Here is a 19,143-nt window from a genome sequence, read left to right on the forward strand (position 1 = left end):
TACCCTGCTCCAGGGACTTTTATTCGAGCTTAAAGTGTCGTCTTCCTTTGTTACTTCTCATGCTGCATTTTGGGATCATTCGATTTAGTAGCTCTCCTGTTTAACGTCGGACGTTCTACTCACCCAGTACACAACCTCAAACGTCTTCCTCCTTCCTTATCACGTTTTTCCTCATAACCCTCTGACACTTTATCATTCCCCTCTCGCCAGTCAACCATTAGCTTAACTGTGCTCTACTTCACCCTTCCTTGGCTGAAGGGTAGGGCTGGGCGATATGGCCTGAAATCCATATCGCGATATAATTTGAAACATGTGCGTTAACGATATATATCGCGATATATTCTTTTCTTCTGTATAACGTATTTTCCACACTATAAGGCGCACTTAAAATCCTTTAATTTTCTCAAAAATCTAGAGTGTGCCTTATGTATGAATTCTGGTCCCAGGTCCCAAAGTCAAACGAACACTAAGAGTTAAAAACAGTCTAAATTCTTTCATCTTTAATAAAATCATCAGCGTTGCTGCTTTACCAGGTGTAACAATTAAGTTTAACATCCATGCATCCATGAAAACAGAAGGGTTTTTTTTGGGGGTTTTTTGGTTTTGTTTTTTTGGCCTGTCCCGTTTGGCTCTTTTGCCATCAGAATTGTTGTCTAAAGGCAAAGAAAGATGCCCAACGGATTTACTTTACCAAATTGACCATCCCAGCCTTGCCGTAATGGTCCATTTGATTCACCTTTTATTGTTTATTTTATTTTCACTTACTGAATACGGGACAGACTTGACTGGGGGAAAGAAGGGGAGAAAGAAAGAGGGAAAGAGAAACAGCTGAGAAGAGGGACGGGGGAGAAGGGCAAAAAACAAAAACCAACAGAATGAGCAGAAAAAAAAAAAGAAATAAAAAATGCATATATCGATCACCTGGATCACCTGCTGAGAAAGAAAAAAGAAAACAAGCAGAAGAGAACAAGAGTAATAGAATAAACAACATCACAATGATATATGGGAATATGACAGTAAATACTAAATATTAAACATTATTGTGCAGCACATAAGATCAACAGAACACAGTGTGCTTTGAGGTAGGAGCCAAAAAGGGTGTAGTTTGTGGGTGTGATCACCCGTGTGTACACCTGTGAGCATGGGCGCGCTTGTTTTTTTTTTTTTTTAAAGGTTCCTTCATGTAATGATCTGCTAGAGGGTGTGGGGGGGCCACAGCCCCGTCCTCCAGGGCATGAAGCAGGTATGGAGGAGATCAAAACTCCAGACATCCAGAGGCCCCCAGAACACAAGAGACCAAGAAAGACCAACAGAGGGGCAGCCGCGCCACTGTCCCAGAAAGAGCTGAGGAGAGTCCCAGATGAGGGCTCACTCAGCAGCCGCGGAGCAGAAGCCAGGGGGAGTTGCAGTGACGCGCCCGTGAGCTCCGCCGGCAGCCAGCCGTGCCTGAGTGACCGAGCCCCAGGCCGAGAGGCCGGGGGCACCCCACCTCCGAAGTGGCCCGAGCGAGCCCCAGGCTCCAGGCCTAGAGTGTGCCTTATGTATGAATTCTGGTCCCAGGTCCCAAAGTCAAACGAACACTAAGATTTAAAAACGGTCTAAATTCTTTCATCTTTAATAACATCATCAGCGTTGCTGCTTTACCAGGTGTAACAATTAAGTTTAACATCCATGCGTCCATGAAAACAGAAGTTATTACATTTAACGGAGTTAGAAGTTAACAGGAAGTTAGCTCGCTAGTTTACACCTAAACATGACATACCATGTTCTGACTGAGAGATTTTTGTAACTAATTCAAACGTACAGCTCTGCTACCACTTCCAACATAATGAAGACAGGAAACTAAACAGCAGTGACGTTTGCAGGGTTACTGAAGTTGGACTACCTGGTATATAATGTTGTGCTACATGAATGCTAGCGACACAGCTATGTTAGCATAACATTAGCACAGTGAAGCTGGAGGATGAACGCCAACTTTTTTTTCCACTCGATAAAAGTTAACGTGAGGGATTCTGGTGGTCAGGGACAAATGCAGTCGCATAGCAGGATGCTATACACGGGGCAAACTTCAGTCAGGAGAACAACTGAGATTATTCATCCACAATACGAGGTTAGTTATTAATATACTGCAACAACATGGGACTGGAACAGCTGCGAGAGAATTCAACATTAATGAATCAATGTTACGGAAGTGGAGGAAGCGCAGTTTTTGGCTTTCCCCATATTTCAAAACTGCTTCATCTCTTTGCTATGACTGTCGCCCGGCATAATTTGCAGATGATAATGGTTGTAGCCGCTGCGATGCTTTCGACCAAAACAGGTGCAGCTTGATGACATCATCAACATGCGCTATCGCGATAGAGCGGTATAGTCAAAATCTCTATCGTTGGCCGAATTTATATCGTTTCTATCGTATATCGTTTCTATCGCCCACCCCTACTGAAGGGTATGCTTTCCTGAGGCTCCTTGACTTGGAATCAGCCTCACCTTTCCCCGGGGCCCTCAGAAAGCCTGACTGTGGCCAGACAGCTTTTAATAATTTATTTAGGGGCAGTAATGTCGAGTTCGACGCCACGTTTTAATTTATTGCATGCTGAGTGAGAAGTGAGCGAGCAACCTTGCATTAAGCTTGGATCAAGAAGCCAGTTTGTCAGCGAGCCCCTAAGGATCCCCCCGCGCTCTCCTTTCTGTCCAGTGCTCTAACAGTGTTTAAACAACTGCAGGATGGTGCTGCTTTTATTACATATTCCTGCTGTGACAGCACCTACTGTGGGTTCATCCATTGAGCCTTCAAAGAGCTAAACATCATAGGAATGCAGTTAACTTGTCCAGATTAACAGGGAGATGAAGCGGTGGAACAGGGGTAACTTCCATACAGTACTCTTGTCCTCAAAAGATAAATCAAAACCACATCCCCATAGGTTTCTGTCTTTGATGATCTTAATTGAATGACTAATTAAGTGCTGTCTTTATTTTATGAATATATAATATTATTTTCTTTATGGAGTGTTAATAAAGAGACCAATGAGCTAAGGACAGATATCTTTTATCAGAAGTGGAAGCCAGTGACTGGCACAGGATCCACAAAAGGCTGTGCACGTTCCACTGGACCTTGAATCTTCAGCAAATGATGCAGTTCTGCAAACAAAGCTTTATTTTATTACTACTGGAAGACATTGCATATTTTAAATGAGTTGTGTACACACTTGGAGAGTCTTCAAATAACTTATTTTCCATTCTGTTTTTAGCGCTGGGCACTGAGTCAGGAGGGTAATTTGCATATATAATTAAACAGAACAAGGATGCTGATTGGATGCAACTAATCAGTACTGACCTTTTTCAGAATGCCATTAGAACACTGTTCCCAGCAAAGCTGAACTTTATAGCCTGCGGTCAGTTGTTTAAAAAAATGTCTTTTCTTCAGCTCACAATGATTTTGTGTAAATAAATGTGTCTCTTTCTATGCAGCTGATAGCCTTCCCAGTCATTAACCCCAATAATGGGGCTTGGGAACCATTTTCCAAGTGTAATGATCTAACTCGGCTCAGTTCAGAGTGCTAATTGACTCTAAGTTACTGAATAGAGTGGGGCAGGTAAATGAAGGAAGCAGTTTTTATTTTTAGTGAGCTGCTGAAGGAGGTGATGCGTACCGAGACTGAGAGCCCAGGTCTTTTTTCCCATCAGGGACCTGGAGGCTGGAGGGTTGCAGAATTAGGGGAGAGGATCCTAGACGTAAAAAGTGCAAACTTTTTGACTGATCAGCAAGAGGGAGGAGCAGATCGATGAAGGGCGTGTGGGGCTTTGAAGCCTGAGAGAACTTGTCCAATCAATGGAGTGTTTGCTTATTAGTGTCTTCAAAGATGTGAAGAAAACAAGCTGTATTCCTCCACAAAGTGTCACTTAGTCTTTCAACAAAAGACAACAGGGAATAACACAAAAACTTTTCCTCTTGCTCGCCTGTTGGCCTTCGCTTCATTACTCCTGTGAGCTTTGTGTAATTGGGCAGACAGAAATAGTCATCATTACAGCATGTGAATGAATTTGCAAATAGATTACAAGAACTTGGAAGGATGTCACTGTTGGAGATTATTTAAATTTGTCTTTAAGAGAAAGACTGAGGGGTTCAAAAAAAAGTAAGAAATATTTTCTGAATGGAAATATTTGCATTTTTTTAATGTATTTATTTATTTATTTTTTACAGAATTTGTAAATACATTTCATCAGGGTCAAAGAGAACAGGAAGTGCACACATTATTGTGGCATTTCTAACACCCTGAACAAAGTCCTTATGACCAGTACAAGCAGACTTCCTTTTTCCTCCGACATAAGAAACACTCTTTCTCCCACTACACCGTCCAACTGCAAGCCTTTCCCTCTCCGCCCTCTCTATTACTTTCGATTTCCTCTCCCTCTCTTGGCTCCGTGCTGTTTTGGTTATCAGTGATTGCTTCAAATGCCTCCCTTTCCCTCTCCACCCTGAGAGCTGTAATTTTGTCACACTCCAGCGCAGCAGCGGGCCATGACAGGGCGTTGCACCTCCGACCGTTGACTTTGTATCATTTTCCATCAGCAGGAAATGCAGCACCTGACCTTGTTTCTTTGAACAAGGTCAGGTGGGTTATGCGGAACCCCATATTCACTGTCACCTGTAGCCTATAGACATGTTTTTTTTTCTTTTTGAAATCCACGGCCTTTCAATGAAATATGAATAAAAATGGTCCTTCTGATTTTTCTTGCCTTGAAAGAAGCTTTAACTTTAAGTATCAAGAGGTGAGGAGCTTGTTGCCTATCCTGCATTGCAGTGTTGTTATCCTAATATCAATGCTAAGTTATTAAACCTCCACGCTTTGTTAACTCTTGTTCTTACAACCAGTGCACTATAGCTGGTGCATGGTATCATAAGCATATGGTTTTTGAGCTGCCTGTCTTTTTTTATATTCTGCTCCATGGAGCCAGACTTTTATTAAAGTTTTCAGAGTGGTCTTGACCAATATTTCCTCAGGCTTTCTGAAGGTTTTTAACGTTTTCCTTTGGCTGCTTTTTTCACTAATTTTCAGTCTTGTTCTTGTTCTTGTACCTGACCGTTTTCAGAGGATTTGTTTGTTTGTCAAGCCAATTAACACTGATCAGTGAATCATTCAAGCATCATCATTCTGCCTAACTCAAGCGATGACTCAGTATTGTGTCTACGCATAACAGACAACTTGGCAAAGAACACCAAATTGTGTCTTTAGGCACTTTGTTACTAGCAGCCTGTTGCAAAAACAGATCATTTGATCATAGTTGAATCTACGAAAATGCCAAAGATAACACAGTTAGACAGGAATAAAATTATATTTTTGTACCAACAAGGTGATTCCCAAAGAGCTGTTATTTCTCAGCATGGTGTACAGGACTAAAGGGGAAGTGGCAGCAAAATGAACAGCAGCATATTATGTGAACTCTCAGCAAAGGTCTATCGTTTCCCCTTTTTTCCTGTCTAGAACATCACGTTTATTTAAAGACCTATGGGAAAATAAAGAGCAAAGATAGTAAAGACCACAGAAAAGGAAAGAAATGGAGAAAGAAGTAAAGAGAACGCACATGCCACAATGGTGTTCGCTGTTAACTGACTTTGGGACGCAGTCCTGAAGAAACAACTTATGTTAGGACAATAACGTGGAAACCCAACTGAGTCCTTGAAGAACTTTATTAAGACCAAACTTTTGCTCTCAGACATCGACCTGGGGATACAAGACTGCTGCAAGATTTTTCTTTTGACCATGGCTACCCAAAGTTATCCAAAAAAGAAGGGAATATGCTCCACTGCGTAAACTGTGCAAGACATGAGCCCCAGCAAGGTTTCGGGTCTATGTTGACAGCCCCATTACATATAACAGAGGAACAACAAAGGAGGATTAAAGGCCAAAAATTAAGGGCCATTCGTGAGTAAACAACTTATGGAAAAGTTACGGAGTAGAGACACAAGTAACTGTTTATCAGGACAATTTAGAATCAGAAATGCCGCTCTCCAAATCACTAGGTCACACTTGGGAAGACATTTTGATAATAAATGTGGTTTAATCTAAGTATAATATGGCGCAACTTGAGAGTAGGGAAGCACACACGCAGAACCAGAGAGGATCTCTGTGCTCCCAGGAGGGGCCCTTCATTTGGAGGATTCCCTTCCCTGTTCAGAACTTCACTTTTGGAGTTTATACTATACATGTTTGCTTAGGGGAATATGACATAATTCCAGGAATATAATATAGTAAAATTAAATGTTAAAGCCCTGCAAAGCCCAATCAAAAGGAAAAGAATTGCAACCAAGATGAAAATGGAAAATGAAGTCATAATATTCTGGTAAGGGATGCGTATAAATAATATGGAACATTAAACAGTTAAACAACTGGTTTTTAGACATACATATTACTCATCATACAAACCAGGACATGCAAGAGGTGTCGCAATATTAATCTCTAATAAAAAAAACCTTTCAACTAATTAGACAAAGAGGGGCTATATATCCTAGTAACTGGACTCATTGACCATAAGCCATGTTTACAGACCACTAGGTAATGGTAAATGGTAAATGGCCTGTATTTATATAGCGCTTTACTAGTCCCTAAGGACCCCAAAGCGCTTTACATATCCAGTCATCCACCCATTCACACACACATTCACACACTGGTGATGGCAAGCTACATTGTAGCCACAGCCACCCTGGGGCGCACTGACAGAGGCGAGGCTGCCGGACACTGGCGCCACCGGGCCCTCTGACCACCACCAGTAGGCAACGGGTGAAGTGTCTTGCCCAAGGACACAACGACCGAGACTGTCCAAGCCGGGGCTCGAACCGGCAACCTTCCGATTACAAGGCGAACGCCCAACTCTTGAGCCACGATCGCCCGTAATGACCAAATGCTAATTAAGAAAATATTTAACATGATTACTGAAGAGACCAGAGGTACCCTTATGTATGGCAGAGACTGCTGCAGCCCTCTCTTGACTCTACTAATACAACTAAAAGAATGAATCTGAAGACATGTACAGTGAAGAAGGGTTATAAGGTTCCCAAAACATTATCTGAGATCTATGATATAAATGATTTACTGATTATAAGGAAGGTATACATAGATGGAATTTGTTATGCAAGTCAAGTGGTAGTAGAGTTGACATAAACAACTCGGTCAGTCCTGGTTGAAACACCAATGAAACTATTTAATATGTGGAGCAGAATGCTCTCAGGATTCATATGGAAGCCCAGAGTGAGATGCACAACACTACAGCTTCCTGCAAAGTCATTTTAAAGCTGCAGAATTGAGATATTTAATCTACTGGTGCAACCCTTCCTACAAAGCAAAATAGTAAGGTGGACATGACTCAAATAGATTTACCATTTCAAACAATAATCGGAGACAGAAAATCACATTTAGAACTGAAAGAAAACTGTGGGACAAGAACACCCCTAAATATCTGGTTTGGTTATATGAATAACTAAAATTAGGAAATCCGATGAAACAGCTACGGTGGGTAGCATATGATAAAGAATTTGCTCCAGCCCAGCAAGATAATCGCTTTAAACGATGGTCAGCCAGAGGTGTTTGGACATCAGATGCAGGGGAAATGCACAGTTTTGAAAGACTTAAGGGCAAACATGATTGGAAAGGCAAGACTACTTCCAATATTGGGGGTTAGATCCTATTTTAACAGTAACATGGAATCTAGGGATGAAAGTAATACTGGCCTAATCATCCTAATAACTGATACGTACAAATCTAAGATTACACAACTGAATAGATCTAGTTCAGGTCACGGGAGGGAATTTGCATTGGAAAAATATGATTCGATTTTTCTTACTACTCAGAAACTAAAATGAAAGCAGAAGGTCGTTGTTGGAGACAGTGTGGAGAACTGGTAGCTGATCACTTTCACATCTTCTGGGGTTGCCCAGCTATTCAACCATATTGGAGTGAAATTGTAGAAGTAATTACCCAGGGAGCTGGTAAGAAAGCAGTTACCAGGAAATGGCTAATGAAAGAACTCCCAGTACAGACAGAATGGAAAGAAAAAGTACAGGAAATATATAAAATGGAGAATTCACTTTTTCTGAGTGTAGAATGGATCAGTTCAGTAAATACAGGAGGTAATGGGAAAGCTATATTGTAGTTAATATGTGGAATAAGGTATTTTGACAGAAAACCTGAAGTAGATATGTATTTGCTTGTTGTTAAACCCTTTTATTGTCAATGAATGATGTAATGATGCCTTGCAAAGCTCCTTTTCATCTGATCCATCTACTGTTCACTGAAGCCTCATCTGAAACTCAGTTAAAGGGAAACAGGAAGTAAAGACCGAGGTACATCAAATTATATAATAACTAGACTGAAAATTAGTGGCATCAGGTATTTTGTAGTGTTAAATCCAAATTTGAAATTTCTGATTCAAATCAATGTCACTATGAATTGGGGAGATCAGGAGAGAGGTTTAACAGTGGTGTCTTTAGCCATTAATAAAACATGGTAGAGGCTCTGTCGTGGTTTCATGCTGTAGTTCTGTGAGTGGCTGTGGGGATCCTGTCAGAAGTGATGGAAATATGAATGTAGAAAAGTACCATCAGATTTTAAATCGTCATTGGCCTCCTCAGAGCCCAGACCTCAGCATTGATGAAGCAGTGTGAGATTATCTTGACCGGGATCAGAGCTCAAGGTAGAAACAAGAAGCCTAGAGAAATATTCCTGAAGACTACTTAAAGAAATGATAAGAAAGCGTGTCTAAAAGAGTTCAATCTGTGTTGAAGAGCAAAGCTGGTCACTCCAAATATTGATTTTAAACCTGTTAGAACTGTATTAACTCTGCTTTTTCTTTTTCTTTTTCTTTTTTACTGTATTTCAATTTAAGTTTTCCACATTTGAAGAAATTGTTTCATCCATTTTCCTAGCAAAATATAAAGAACCAAGGAATGGCTCAAGGCTTTTGCAGAGCACTGTGACAGAGAGAGTTGGGAGAGAGGGAAAGAGTTGTCAACAGTTTTTCAGTCAAATGAAGACACCTGGCCACAGTTTAAGTCACAAACTTACCTGCCACAAGCAAGACGTGTGGAATACCTCCAATCTGCTGACAAGTTGTTGTTATCTTCCTCCGTGCTATGTTAGGTTTTGTTCTAACAATCACTGCGCTGCTGCTGACACGTGGTATAGTAAACACAGAGCAAGACCGAATCCAATCGATTGGCCTATTGTCATCGATGTCCAGTCTAGCTTTCTGAGTCACTGTCCAACCACTATCCAATTCAATTACTGAATCAGTGCATGTCTGATGTTCCCTATCCTAAATCTGCTGCTGTTACAGTGACAATAACGTGAACATTTCAAATTCAGCTACGTCCTTTTTTGAGTGAACCAGTTGTGCATTTGTGTTTTTAAACTGCTTTTTTAAATCTTTGACAGTGTATGTACATTTCCATGACCTATACACAAGCAGGGACAGACTGAATACGTTTGACACACTGAGTCACTGTCGTTGTGAAAACGGCAGTATGTTATTTTTAATTATATCCATACAATACAGTTACATTTTCATATTTCAGTTATTTTCATGAATATTTTCTGCAGCCCTTTTTTTTCATACCGCATCGTGTTTGGAAATCGTAAACACTTATTATTCATATCCGTGTATTTTAAAGCGGTTATTTTCTACACATTATTATTCACGCCATGCGCTTCACACTTTCCATCTACTTGATGTTCGAGTGTTGCATTGCAAATTGCAGGTGGCATTATATTTAATACACTTCATTTGCAATGTTCTTATTTATGCTCTGCTTCTCTCTGCTGGATTCTAATGTCATTTGTTGCTGCTGTGGCCCAATTAAAGTTTCATCTTGTCATATGTCTAATGGATGATTACCTGGATGCTGTTCTGTTTTTCTCCACTCTATCTTAACAGCTTTTTTTATTTAATTTTTTTTTTTAAATCTGTCGGTTATTTCAGTTCAGTTTTTCTCAGATTCTCTTTTTTACTTCTCTCTGCACAGGAGCAGAGCCCCAGTAACGCCACATCCCTGGCCATGATGCAAGAGCCGCAGGAGGTGGTGGAGGAGACGGTCACCATTGAAGAAGACCCCGGCACCCCCACCTCCCACGTCTCAGTGGTCACCTCTGATGATGGAACCACACGGCGCACAGAAACCAAGGTAAGACGTAAAGCTGCACACACAGCATGGTCACAGTGCATAGGCAGTGGCTGATGCTGATCCTAAAAAAAAAAAAAACTAGTGACGACATGATTAAATAGAAAGGTCAGTTATACAGGGGGGCAAATTATTTGATACGCTGTTGAACTGGTGCATTTCTAGCATTTAAATGGAGCAAATTTCTGTTCATTTCTTTGCAAGTGACCAAACTTATAAATTCAGCAGGGGATCAAATCATTTTTGTCCCCCACAGATATATTAACTTAAAGGAGTGATCCAGTTAAAATTTGAAACTTTAAAATGTTTTTTAAAATAAAGCTATGACCTGTGCATAACACTGGTAAGCCATACTTTTTCTGCGTACTATCACACGAGTAGGACTCTTCAAAGCAGCGGCATTGTTTTGGCACATTGATCCCAATAACCTCATAGTAGCAAAACTCCCCAAAGTCCCTTTGATCCATTTCAGTATTGCTCAAATTATGCTTATGGATTACTGCTTGGTACCGTATCTCCACTCCCAGACTTCCATTCTTAAGAACTATAAATCCCATAATCCTACAGCCCAAAGTGGTTTCATCTCCTTCTCATGGCTTTATTTTCTTCATTTTCTTTCTTTTATTTGTTATTGTTATTATTATTATTATGAGCAAATTCCCCTGATGTTCTATCAGTTTTGTGCTCCTCAAAAGCTCCTTTGTTGATTCGTCCTCTACTGTGTTCTTTTGTTTTTCTGTAAGGGTATATCAGCTAACGTGAAGGTGAGTTGACTTTTGTACCAGTATAGCTTTTCCCATCACGCCACCATTATTTGTGTGCCCATACAGGCTATAGCAGCAGCGTGCAACACAACTCTGCATCATCACAAGCTAAAAGCGACCTCTCACTTAAGCCACTGCTTGCTGCTTCCACCTCGGTTGATCTGTCCCTAGCAATACTCTCTTTTGCATAGTTTTTCTCTGTCTTTGTTTTATGTAGTGTCTCAGTATTCCTTGGTGGAATCATAAATTATAAGAAAGTCTATAATTTATAACTTTGATATACAGCTGCAAGCAAAAGCTTGACAGTCTGTGGCCTTAGCAGTAAATATGGAGGCGACATTAGAATCAGACTCTTTGAATCAGTGAGTTTGGAAAAAGGATCAATCAAAGTCGGACCTTCACAATAACGTCTGAGAAAGCAAATAATGGCACAAACACATCAGATTTGTGGGTCCTGCACAAAAACAGCAACTCATTATGCGTTCTCTCTAAAGAGTTTTGACTAATGCAGTCCATTTTCCTTAATAAATAAATGTCCAAGTCTAGTTTTTATCTATATCTAATTTTAGGACTTTTGTGAAAATCTAATGACGTTTTAGGTGATATTTATAAAGAAACACAGTGAAGTGTTCACAAACATTTTCCTGAAACTGTACGCTTTAAATTATAAGGTTGGGGAATTTTAATATCAGTGAAATTGTTTTAGGTTTCTTGAAATCAAAGTAAATTTGGTGTTTGTTTAACATGTAAACCAGGACAAAATCATTTGCTACCTTGCTGAAGATCTCAGAGCTGTGAAACCTTTTCAGGCGGTATCATTATTCTGCTAAAGCCTGAATTCATTGTTGTATTGGATTTGACCAAACAGCATCATCAGAATAATGCTGGGATTGAAAATTCAGTTTTTGCTTCTACATTTTAAGGCGTTCAGAGATAGGGTTGTATTGCAAAATCTTTGCGGGGGGATTCAGATATACGCCTTTGTGGCTACAGTCAGCTGCTGTAGCTGGAGGCTTCCAGAGCAGTGGTGAGGAGCTGTGTGGAGCTCTTACTCCTGTGACTGTGAAACTGTAATTAAAAAGCCTGGTCTAATCCCTCATCAGGGAGGACCCGTTGCCCTCCAGCCTGTTTACTGCTAGGGAATTGGCCACACAAACTCTCTCGCACGCTTTTATGCATTACAGCACAAGACTTGTTAGGAGTAACACACACAAAACGCACGCAGTAAAACATCACACTAATCAAGGGCTTTGCTGCCGAGGACGGGGAAAGAACGAGGCTAGTTTTAAGGGCCTGCCACCCTGCTGAGAGGTGGGGTTGCCTGTTTTCTGGAAGTCACTTTGAAGGGGAATGTAGATTAAGCAGATTGCTCAGGGTGAACTTGTGGAAGGTTGTAGGTCTGTGGTGGTAAACAGATCCAGACCCAGTTGAGAATTTACAAAGAGAATTTTGTCCTGCTCGCTTTCCTTGTCTGTCTTTTTCCTCAACTCCTCTCCTGTCTTTGACTCCCTTTTCTGAAGTGTTCCTTTACCCTATCCCTCTTTCCATTTCTCCCAGCAAGTCAGTTGTATTTATGTGCATACGTGCTCTTTTAACCCAAAGGTTTGCCATGCTTTCTAATGCTAACACACTCCTTTCCCTTTATGGTTATCCCCCACCTGACTGTTTGAAGTTGAAGCACTGGAGCTTCTCCTACATTGCTGATTTGCAGGCAAAAAAGGAAAAAAGTTTGTTCAGTTGTAAATATTTTTCTTTTAATTCAGTATTCGGGAAAATTACTTGGTTGAATAATGGGAAAGGAAGAGAAAAGTGGGGGGTTTTTCCCCCCTGATTGTCCGTTGGGAAAAAATAAAAACAGATGGGACTTGTGTTGTAGAACTGTGTGGTTGTGCAAAGAGACCGGTAAATCTCAGGTGACAAATGGAGTTAATCTTGGAAATTTCTCATTTAAGGCTGCAAAACAGCACTGAATAACCTTTCATTGGCAGATTAACTGCTGGTTCTGTTTATGCGCTCAATCAGGTCAATTCAAAAGTGAACTGGCCCGGACCCTGAACGTGCGTATGAGTTAGAACACATATACATGCTCAATTAGATCCACATTCTACCTCCTGCCCTACAATGCCATGCTTTTTTTTTTTTTGCTTTTTTCTTGGCTGCCTCCCAGCCCTCTTTTCCTGCTGGCAGACACTCTGAATAAAACACCGGTCATTTCAGTGCTAAAGTACAGTTGGACCAATAAAAGCAGCCTTCTTTCTCATTGGTCTGGATGTGAGCTAGTGTGTGTGTGTGGATGCAGACCACCAAACCAATAGCATTTTCATCGCCCATCATGCACTGGCAAGTCAAACTGAAGCAGCAACTGGTTATTATCTTCCAGAGGGGAAAAAAAGGCCTAATGGTGATTTATTCATGTCTGGCTGTTATTAAAAAAAGAAATTGTCTTTGATGAAGATAGACTGCACACTCATCAAGCTAGGCAGTTACTAGAGCAGAGTAAGAACGCTTTTCTCTCAAGATGCAGACAACTGCTGTAGCCATGTGACATGGTTTATAAGTATGGCCGAGCCCGGCACATAATTAGCTTTGAAATCTGACAAGAGTCTTAATTTTCTTTATCCTCCTAAAAGTTGATGATACACTGCAACAGTGGTGTCAGATATATTGTGAACCCCTTTTTAAAACTGGCTTCAGTGGAATGATTGCTAACGAAGCAGCTAATCAAAGGAAAATTGCCACCTTGGGACGTTCTTGAAATCGACACAGTTGTCAATAGCTCCGTGTCTGACACCCACAGGAAAAATGATTTGACTGGTGCTTCGGATACAATGTATTCAAAATTGCTGAATGGGTTTCTCAAGTCTTTGTCTATTCTCACTGCAGGAGGCTAATGAGAGATAGCAGGCTAACTCTGCGTGGGGCTACAGAAGTTGAAGCTTCCTGACAAATGCTGGATTCAGAGGAATAATTAACAATCGAGACAAAACTGAATAATAACGTCTGAGTCACGATTTCAACAGGCCTAGTGTTAAAGCCCACTTTCCCCCAAACATTTTATGCGACCATAAAATGCATGGAAAAGCAGCATGTAGCCACTGTGACGTCATCAATCGTTTAGGGAAGTTCCCTGGTGCTGAGCCATTTAACGATTGCCACCTCGGTATTTTGAAACTAGAGACAACAAGCGAGAAACTGATCTGGCTGAGAAACTGAGGGACACCACACGCTCGTATGCTCTAAAAGCCTGTTTTATCCTCCTCCTTGGCTCTAACTGGAACCATAGCTTACAGAATGAACATGATGTTGCGTTTATGAAGACTTGAAACTAGCCATTAAGACCATAACCTCAAATAAATCAAGTGAGAGGTTTCCCCCCCATAGGCTTCTACATCTGGACTTCTTTTTTAAAAACTGCTTTTAATAAGTTAGAGAGGTACGTTTAACCTGAAGTTTCAGTGTCACGAAAAGGTAACCTATGCTTAACACATTATGTTTGAATTCTGCTATAAGTGCCATACAGTGGGGCAAAAAAGTATTTAGTCAGCCACCGATTGTGCAAGTTCCCCCACCTAAAATGATGACAGAGGTCAGTAATTTGCACCAGAGGTACACTTCAACTGTGAGAGACAGAATGTGAAAAAAAATCCATGAATCCACATGGTAGGATTTGTAAAGAATTTATTCGTAAATTAGGGTGGAAAATAAGTATTTGGTCAATAACAAAAATACAACTCAATACTTTGTAACATAACCTTTGTTGGCAATAACAGAGGTCAAACGTTTACTATAGGTCTTTACCAGGTTTGCACACACAGTAGCTGGTATTTTGGCCCATTCCTCCATGCAGATCTTCTCGAGAGCAGTGATGTTTTGGGGCTGTCGCCGAGCAACACGGACTTTCAACTCCCGCCACAGATTTTCTATGGGGTCGAGGTCTGGAGACTGGCTAGGCCACTCCAGGACTTTCAAATGCTTCTTACGGAGCCACTCCTTTGTTGCCCGGGCGGTGTGTTTTGGATCATTGTCATGTTGGAAGACCCAGCCTCGTTTCATCTTCAAAGTTCTCACTGATGGAAGGAGGTTTTGGCTCAAAATCTCACGATACATGGCCCCATTCATTCTGTCCTTAACACGGATCAGTCGTCCTGTCCCCTTGGCAGAAAAACAGCCCCATAGCATGATGTTTCCACCCCCATGCTTCACAGTAGGTATGGTGTTCTTGGGATGCAACTCAGTATTCTTCGTCCTCCAAACACGACGAGTTGAGTTTATACCAAAAAGTTCTACTTTGGTTTCATCTGACCACATGACATTCTCCCAATCCTCTGCTGTATCATCCATGTGCTCTCTGGCAAACTTCAGACGGGCCTGGACATGCACTGGCTTCAGCAGCGGAACACGTCTGGCACTGCGGGATTTGATTCCCTGCCGTTGTAGTGTGTTACTGATGGTGACCTTTGTTACTTTGGTCCCAGCTCTCTGCAGGTCATTCACCAGGTCCCCCCGTGTGGTTCTGGGATCTTTGCTCACCGTTCTCATGATCATTTTGACCCCACGGGATGAGATCTTGCGTGGAGCCCCAGATCGAGGGAGATTATCAGTGGTCTTGTATGTCTTCCATTTTCTGATGATTGCTCCCACAGTTGATTTTTTCACACCAAGCTGCTTGCCTATTGTAGATTCACTCTTCCCAGTCTGGTGCAGGTCTACAATACTTTTCCTGGTGTCCTTCGAAAGCTCTTTGGTCTTGGCCGTGGCGGAGTTTGGAGTCTGACTGTTTGAGGCTGTGGACAGGTGTCTTTTATACAGATGATGAGTTCAAACAGGTGCCATTCATACAGGTAACGAGTGGGGGACAGAAAAGCTTCTTACACAAGACGTTACAGGTCTGTGAGAGCCAGAGATTTTCCTTGTTTGAGGTGACCAAATACTTATTTTCCACCCTAATTTACGAATAAATTCTTTACAAATCCTACCATGTGGATTCATGGATTTTTTTTTCACATTCTGTCTCTCACAGTTGAAGTGTACCTCTGGTGCAAATTACTGACCGCTGTCATCATTTTAAGTGGGGGAACTTGCACAATCGGTGGCTGACTAAATACTTTTTTGCCCCACTGTATATGGAACCATGACGCACTTAAGATGAGGTTTTTTTTATATATATACATATATCTGTTTTCTGTGTATTATTGTAGGGTCTTTACCTATATAGTATCCTATTAGAATCTTCCAGATTCCTGATCTGATTCCTGATCTGGCACCTCCACCACTCCTTTCCCCTTCCACATTTCTACCTCGTCCTTTTCCAGCTCATCTCAAGCCTCATGCACTAAACTGAAATCAGAGCTCTAACACACTAAAATAGGCATAAACACGCCTTTTCATTCTCAATTTTGTCCCAGTTACTGTCAGCAGATCAGAATTGCTACCCTCCCATCTTCGACAGTTACCAAGAGCCAGCTAAACAACAACAAGAACAGCTGGTTATAAGCTAACATTATGCTAATGTTTGACTCCAGCAATAATAGCTCCACCTCAAAGAAAGCTTCAGTCACTCAGGCCAACAGAAAAGTTGAAATCCTTAAAAATGTTGGTGTCGCTGTCATCCATCAGAAGTGAGCTTCATTGGCTCATCGACCTGTTTCAGCCTCCTTTCACAAAGCTTTACAGCCTCCTCCAGACTGAATAGCTGTGGATGCTCCACACCCGACATTATAACATGAACAGTCATCTGACGGATTTATTGCTAGGTGTTGATGTTATTAACATATAGTGTGTACAAAAAAATTTTTGATCCAAAAAATAGAAACACTCTGACCGGCCAGCTGTGGCCATTTTGGGTTTCAAACAGTTAAAAGAAAGAATATCACAGTCTCATGACGGAAAACACATAGTAGCTAAATATCTGAATTATGGGAAGAGCTTTACTCCTTCACAAATATTTGACCCCTCCTCTAAGGTCCCACTGGCACTGGAGGAGACTTCTCTTACACATCTGTGGTTTAGTGGTGATTCCAGCTCATTAAAATAGCAGTGTATCTGTTTATTAGATCATTTTGTTATTCCTAAGCTGTTTCTCTTTTGCACACCGTTGCTTGTTACACTCAGACTATGTGAATCAGAACTGTATGGATCAGTGTGTAATGAAACAAATTTTCCCACGAATCCCTTCAACTTCAGGTCACCAAAGTGGTGAAAACCATCACCCGTCGCACCTACCATCCATTGTTGGTATCTGACAACTTGTTAGTGGAGTCCAGGCCTGCCACACGCACCCCCACCCCGGTCACCAACTCGACCCCCACCCTATCTGAGACAGACCCAGTAAAGGACGCCGAACCTGTGTGATTTGTGTTGTTTCTTGCCTCCCCCCGCCTGCCTGAATTTTCCCAAGATATAATAACAGTTTTAATTTTCCTCATTCTCTTTAAGAGAAGATGAAAACTAATCGAAGGTTTTGCAATCACAAGCTGCTCAAAAATCTGATCACTCCCTCAGTTTTGCCTCACTAGCCCATGGCCACCTTGTCAATTTAAGTGCCCGATAAAGTGAATGCCACAGAGGTTGTGAAATGTCTTGCAGTGCTGTAAAGTGGACAGTTTGCCGCCTGCTACTTTCCCCTCTGCTTTAACAGTTTGGTAAACCGTCTAGGACTGTGTCTTAACTGCCTGTGGGTTTTTTTGTTTGCTTTGTTTTTTTGTTAAACATTTTTCAGTACTGCTGTCACTTTCCAAGCATGTACAAACACAGAAATCTTGAGTATTGCTACATATTCATATATATTTGCAACCAATTTAGCAATTCTCTTTTGAGCCTGTTTACACCACTTGAGCATATTTCAGAGGCTCTTCTGAAACCCTGGTCCCTCGTCTACCCGTGCGTGACGGTTTAACGCCTTGTGAACTTGAGCGCACATCAAAGAGCGTTTGAAACCTATCCGATAGCTCCCTTTGCAGCCCTTGCAAATCGCCTAAAAAGCTGTGTTAGTACAAGGCAGCCGGGCGTGTCGAGGCTGGGAAGCTGTAGCATTCAACGTACCCTCGTCTCAGTTTCTGTCAGAATAAAATAGCACCAAATATTAACCAAATGTGATTAAAAAATACTAGAAATGTTTATTTATTTATTGTGCACATGTAGCCACCTCATGCACGGTATGACATTCAGCCTCTAGCTCTTGTTGGGTCACCGAAGCCCAGCAAGTAGCACCAGAGCAGTCTAGACTTGAGGTCCTGCTATGACCTGCCACAGTGAACAAGATGAAAGCAAGCTCATTATTGTGATTCTAAGGTCATGCACATCCTTTAGCTGATGTAACTCAAGCAAATGAGCTCTTTGGGTTTTTTTTTTAACTATGCCACTCCACCTCAGCTTTGTGCAGTTAGAAACAAATGCAAACTATTCAGTAATTACTGTGCTTAAAACATGGAAATGAACCTTGACGTTCCTGAAATAGGCTGTCTTATGTAGCTCACAGTGAGAGTGTAACCAAGAAACAAGGCCAGTGAAAATTTCTATTTGTTTCAAGCAAGTTAATGAGGATGCCGTGTTTAACAACTGATATGTGGTTTATGCGTTTGCTCCTGGCGCCGTCCTTTGTGGTGCGGTTTAATGCTTCATTGTGGTTCCATGATATTATTACGTGCCTCTGCTCCTGATTAAAATCAGAATCATGGCATTGATGGGAAAATAAAGACGGCGTTTTCAGATTAACAGGGCCGGTACTGAAAATGAAGCCCATCGGAATCAGGAATGAGCAGGGTCTTTTTTTGTCTTTTTCCTTAGATTTTAAGTTTTTAAGGGAACAAAACTCTCTGCAACACCTTGTCAGGCACGACGTGAACTACATCAGACCTGCGCCCCTTGCAGATGACGGTTAATTTTCATCAGCTTCATTAATTTTAAAGATGAATTTATAGCCACGGACAAAATAGCCAATTATCAGCCACAGCAGAATTCAGTGGGCAGCAAATTGCTTTCTATATGGGCAGAGAGCCCAAGGAGGGAGTCGCTGTCTGTCATTCTCCAGCCAGAAAACCACAGAGACAGCAGAGGAAGCAGAGTTATTTAGCTCAAGGATGATGCGAATTTGAGAAATGCGTGCACGCAGGTCTGGCTTTAACAGTCCCTCAGCTATGGACTGTGATGCTACATTGCTCATCTGGAGCCATTCGGGACTCAAGGTCCAGTGGAGCTATACAACTTCCA

General features: G+C 41.5%; 1 protein-coding gene across 10 annotated transcripts in view; it reads left to right on the forward strand.

Annotated features, from left to right (window-relative positions):
- arvcfb (ARVCF delta catenin family member b) overlaps positions 1-19,143 on the forward strand; it is a 261,056-nt gene that overhangs the window by 159,611 nt on the left and 82,302 nt on the right. For 8 of the 10 annotated variants that reach the window (XM_085424757.1, XM_085424758.1, XM_085424752.1 and 5 more), the window contains 2 exons: positions 10,016-10,174; positions 10,915-10,935. In XM_085424757.1, coding sequence (XP_085280883.1) covers positions 10,049-10,174; positions 10,915-10,935 — 147 coding nt within the window. In that variant the 5' untranslated portion in view covers positions 10,016-10,048. The remainder of the gene's footprint in view (positions 1-10,015; positions 10,175-10,914; positions 10,936-19,143) is intronic. The other 2 variants (XM_085424754.1, XM_085424755.1) reach the window with 1 other exon arrangement.

This window comes from Rhamphochromis longiceps, linkage group LG12 (genome assembly GCF_057381845.1).
Source record: "Rhamphochromis longiceps isolate RC_006_pf linkage group LG12, R_longiceps_female_GT1.1, whole genome shotgun sequence".
Classification (NCBI taxonomy): domain Eukaryota; kingdom Metazoa; phylum Chordata; class Actinopteri; order Cichliformes; family Cichlidae; genus Rhamphochromis; species Rhamphochromis longiceps.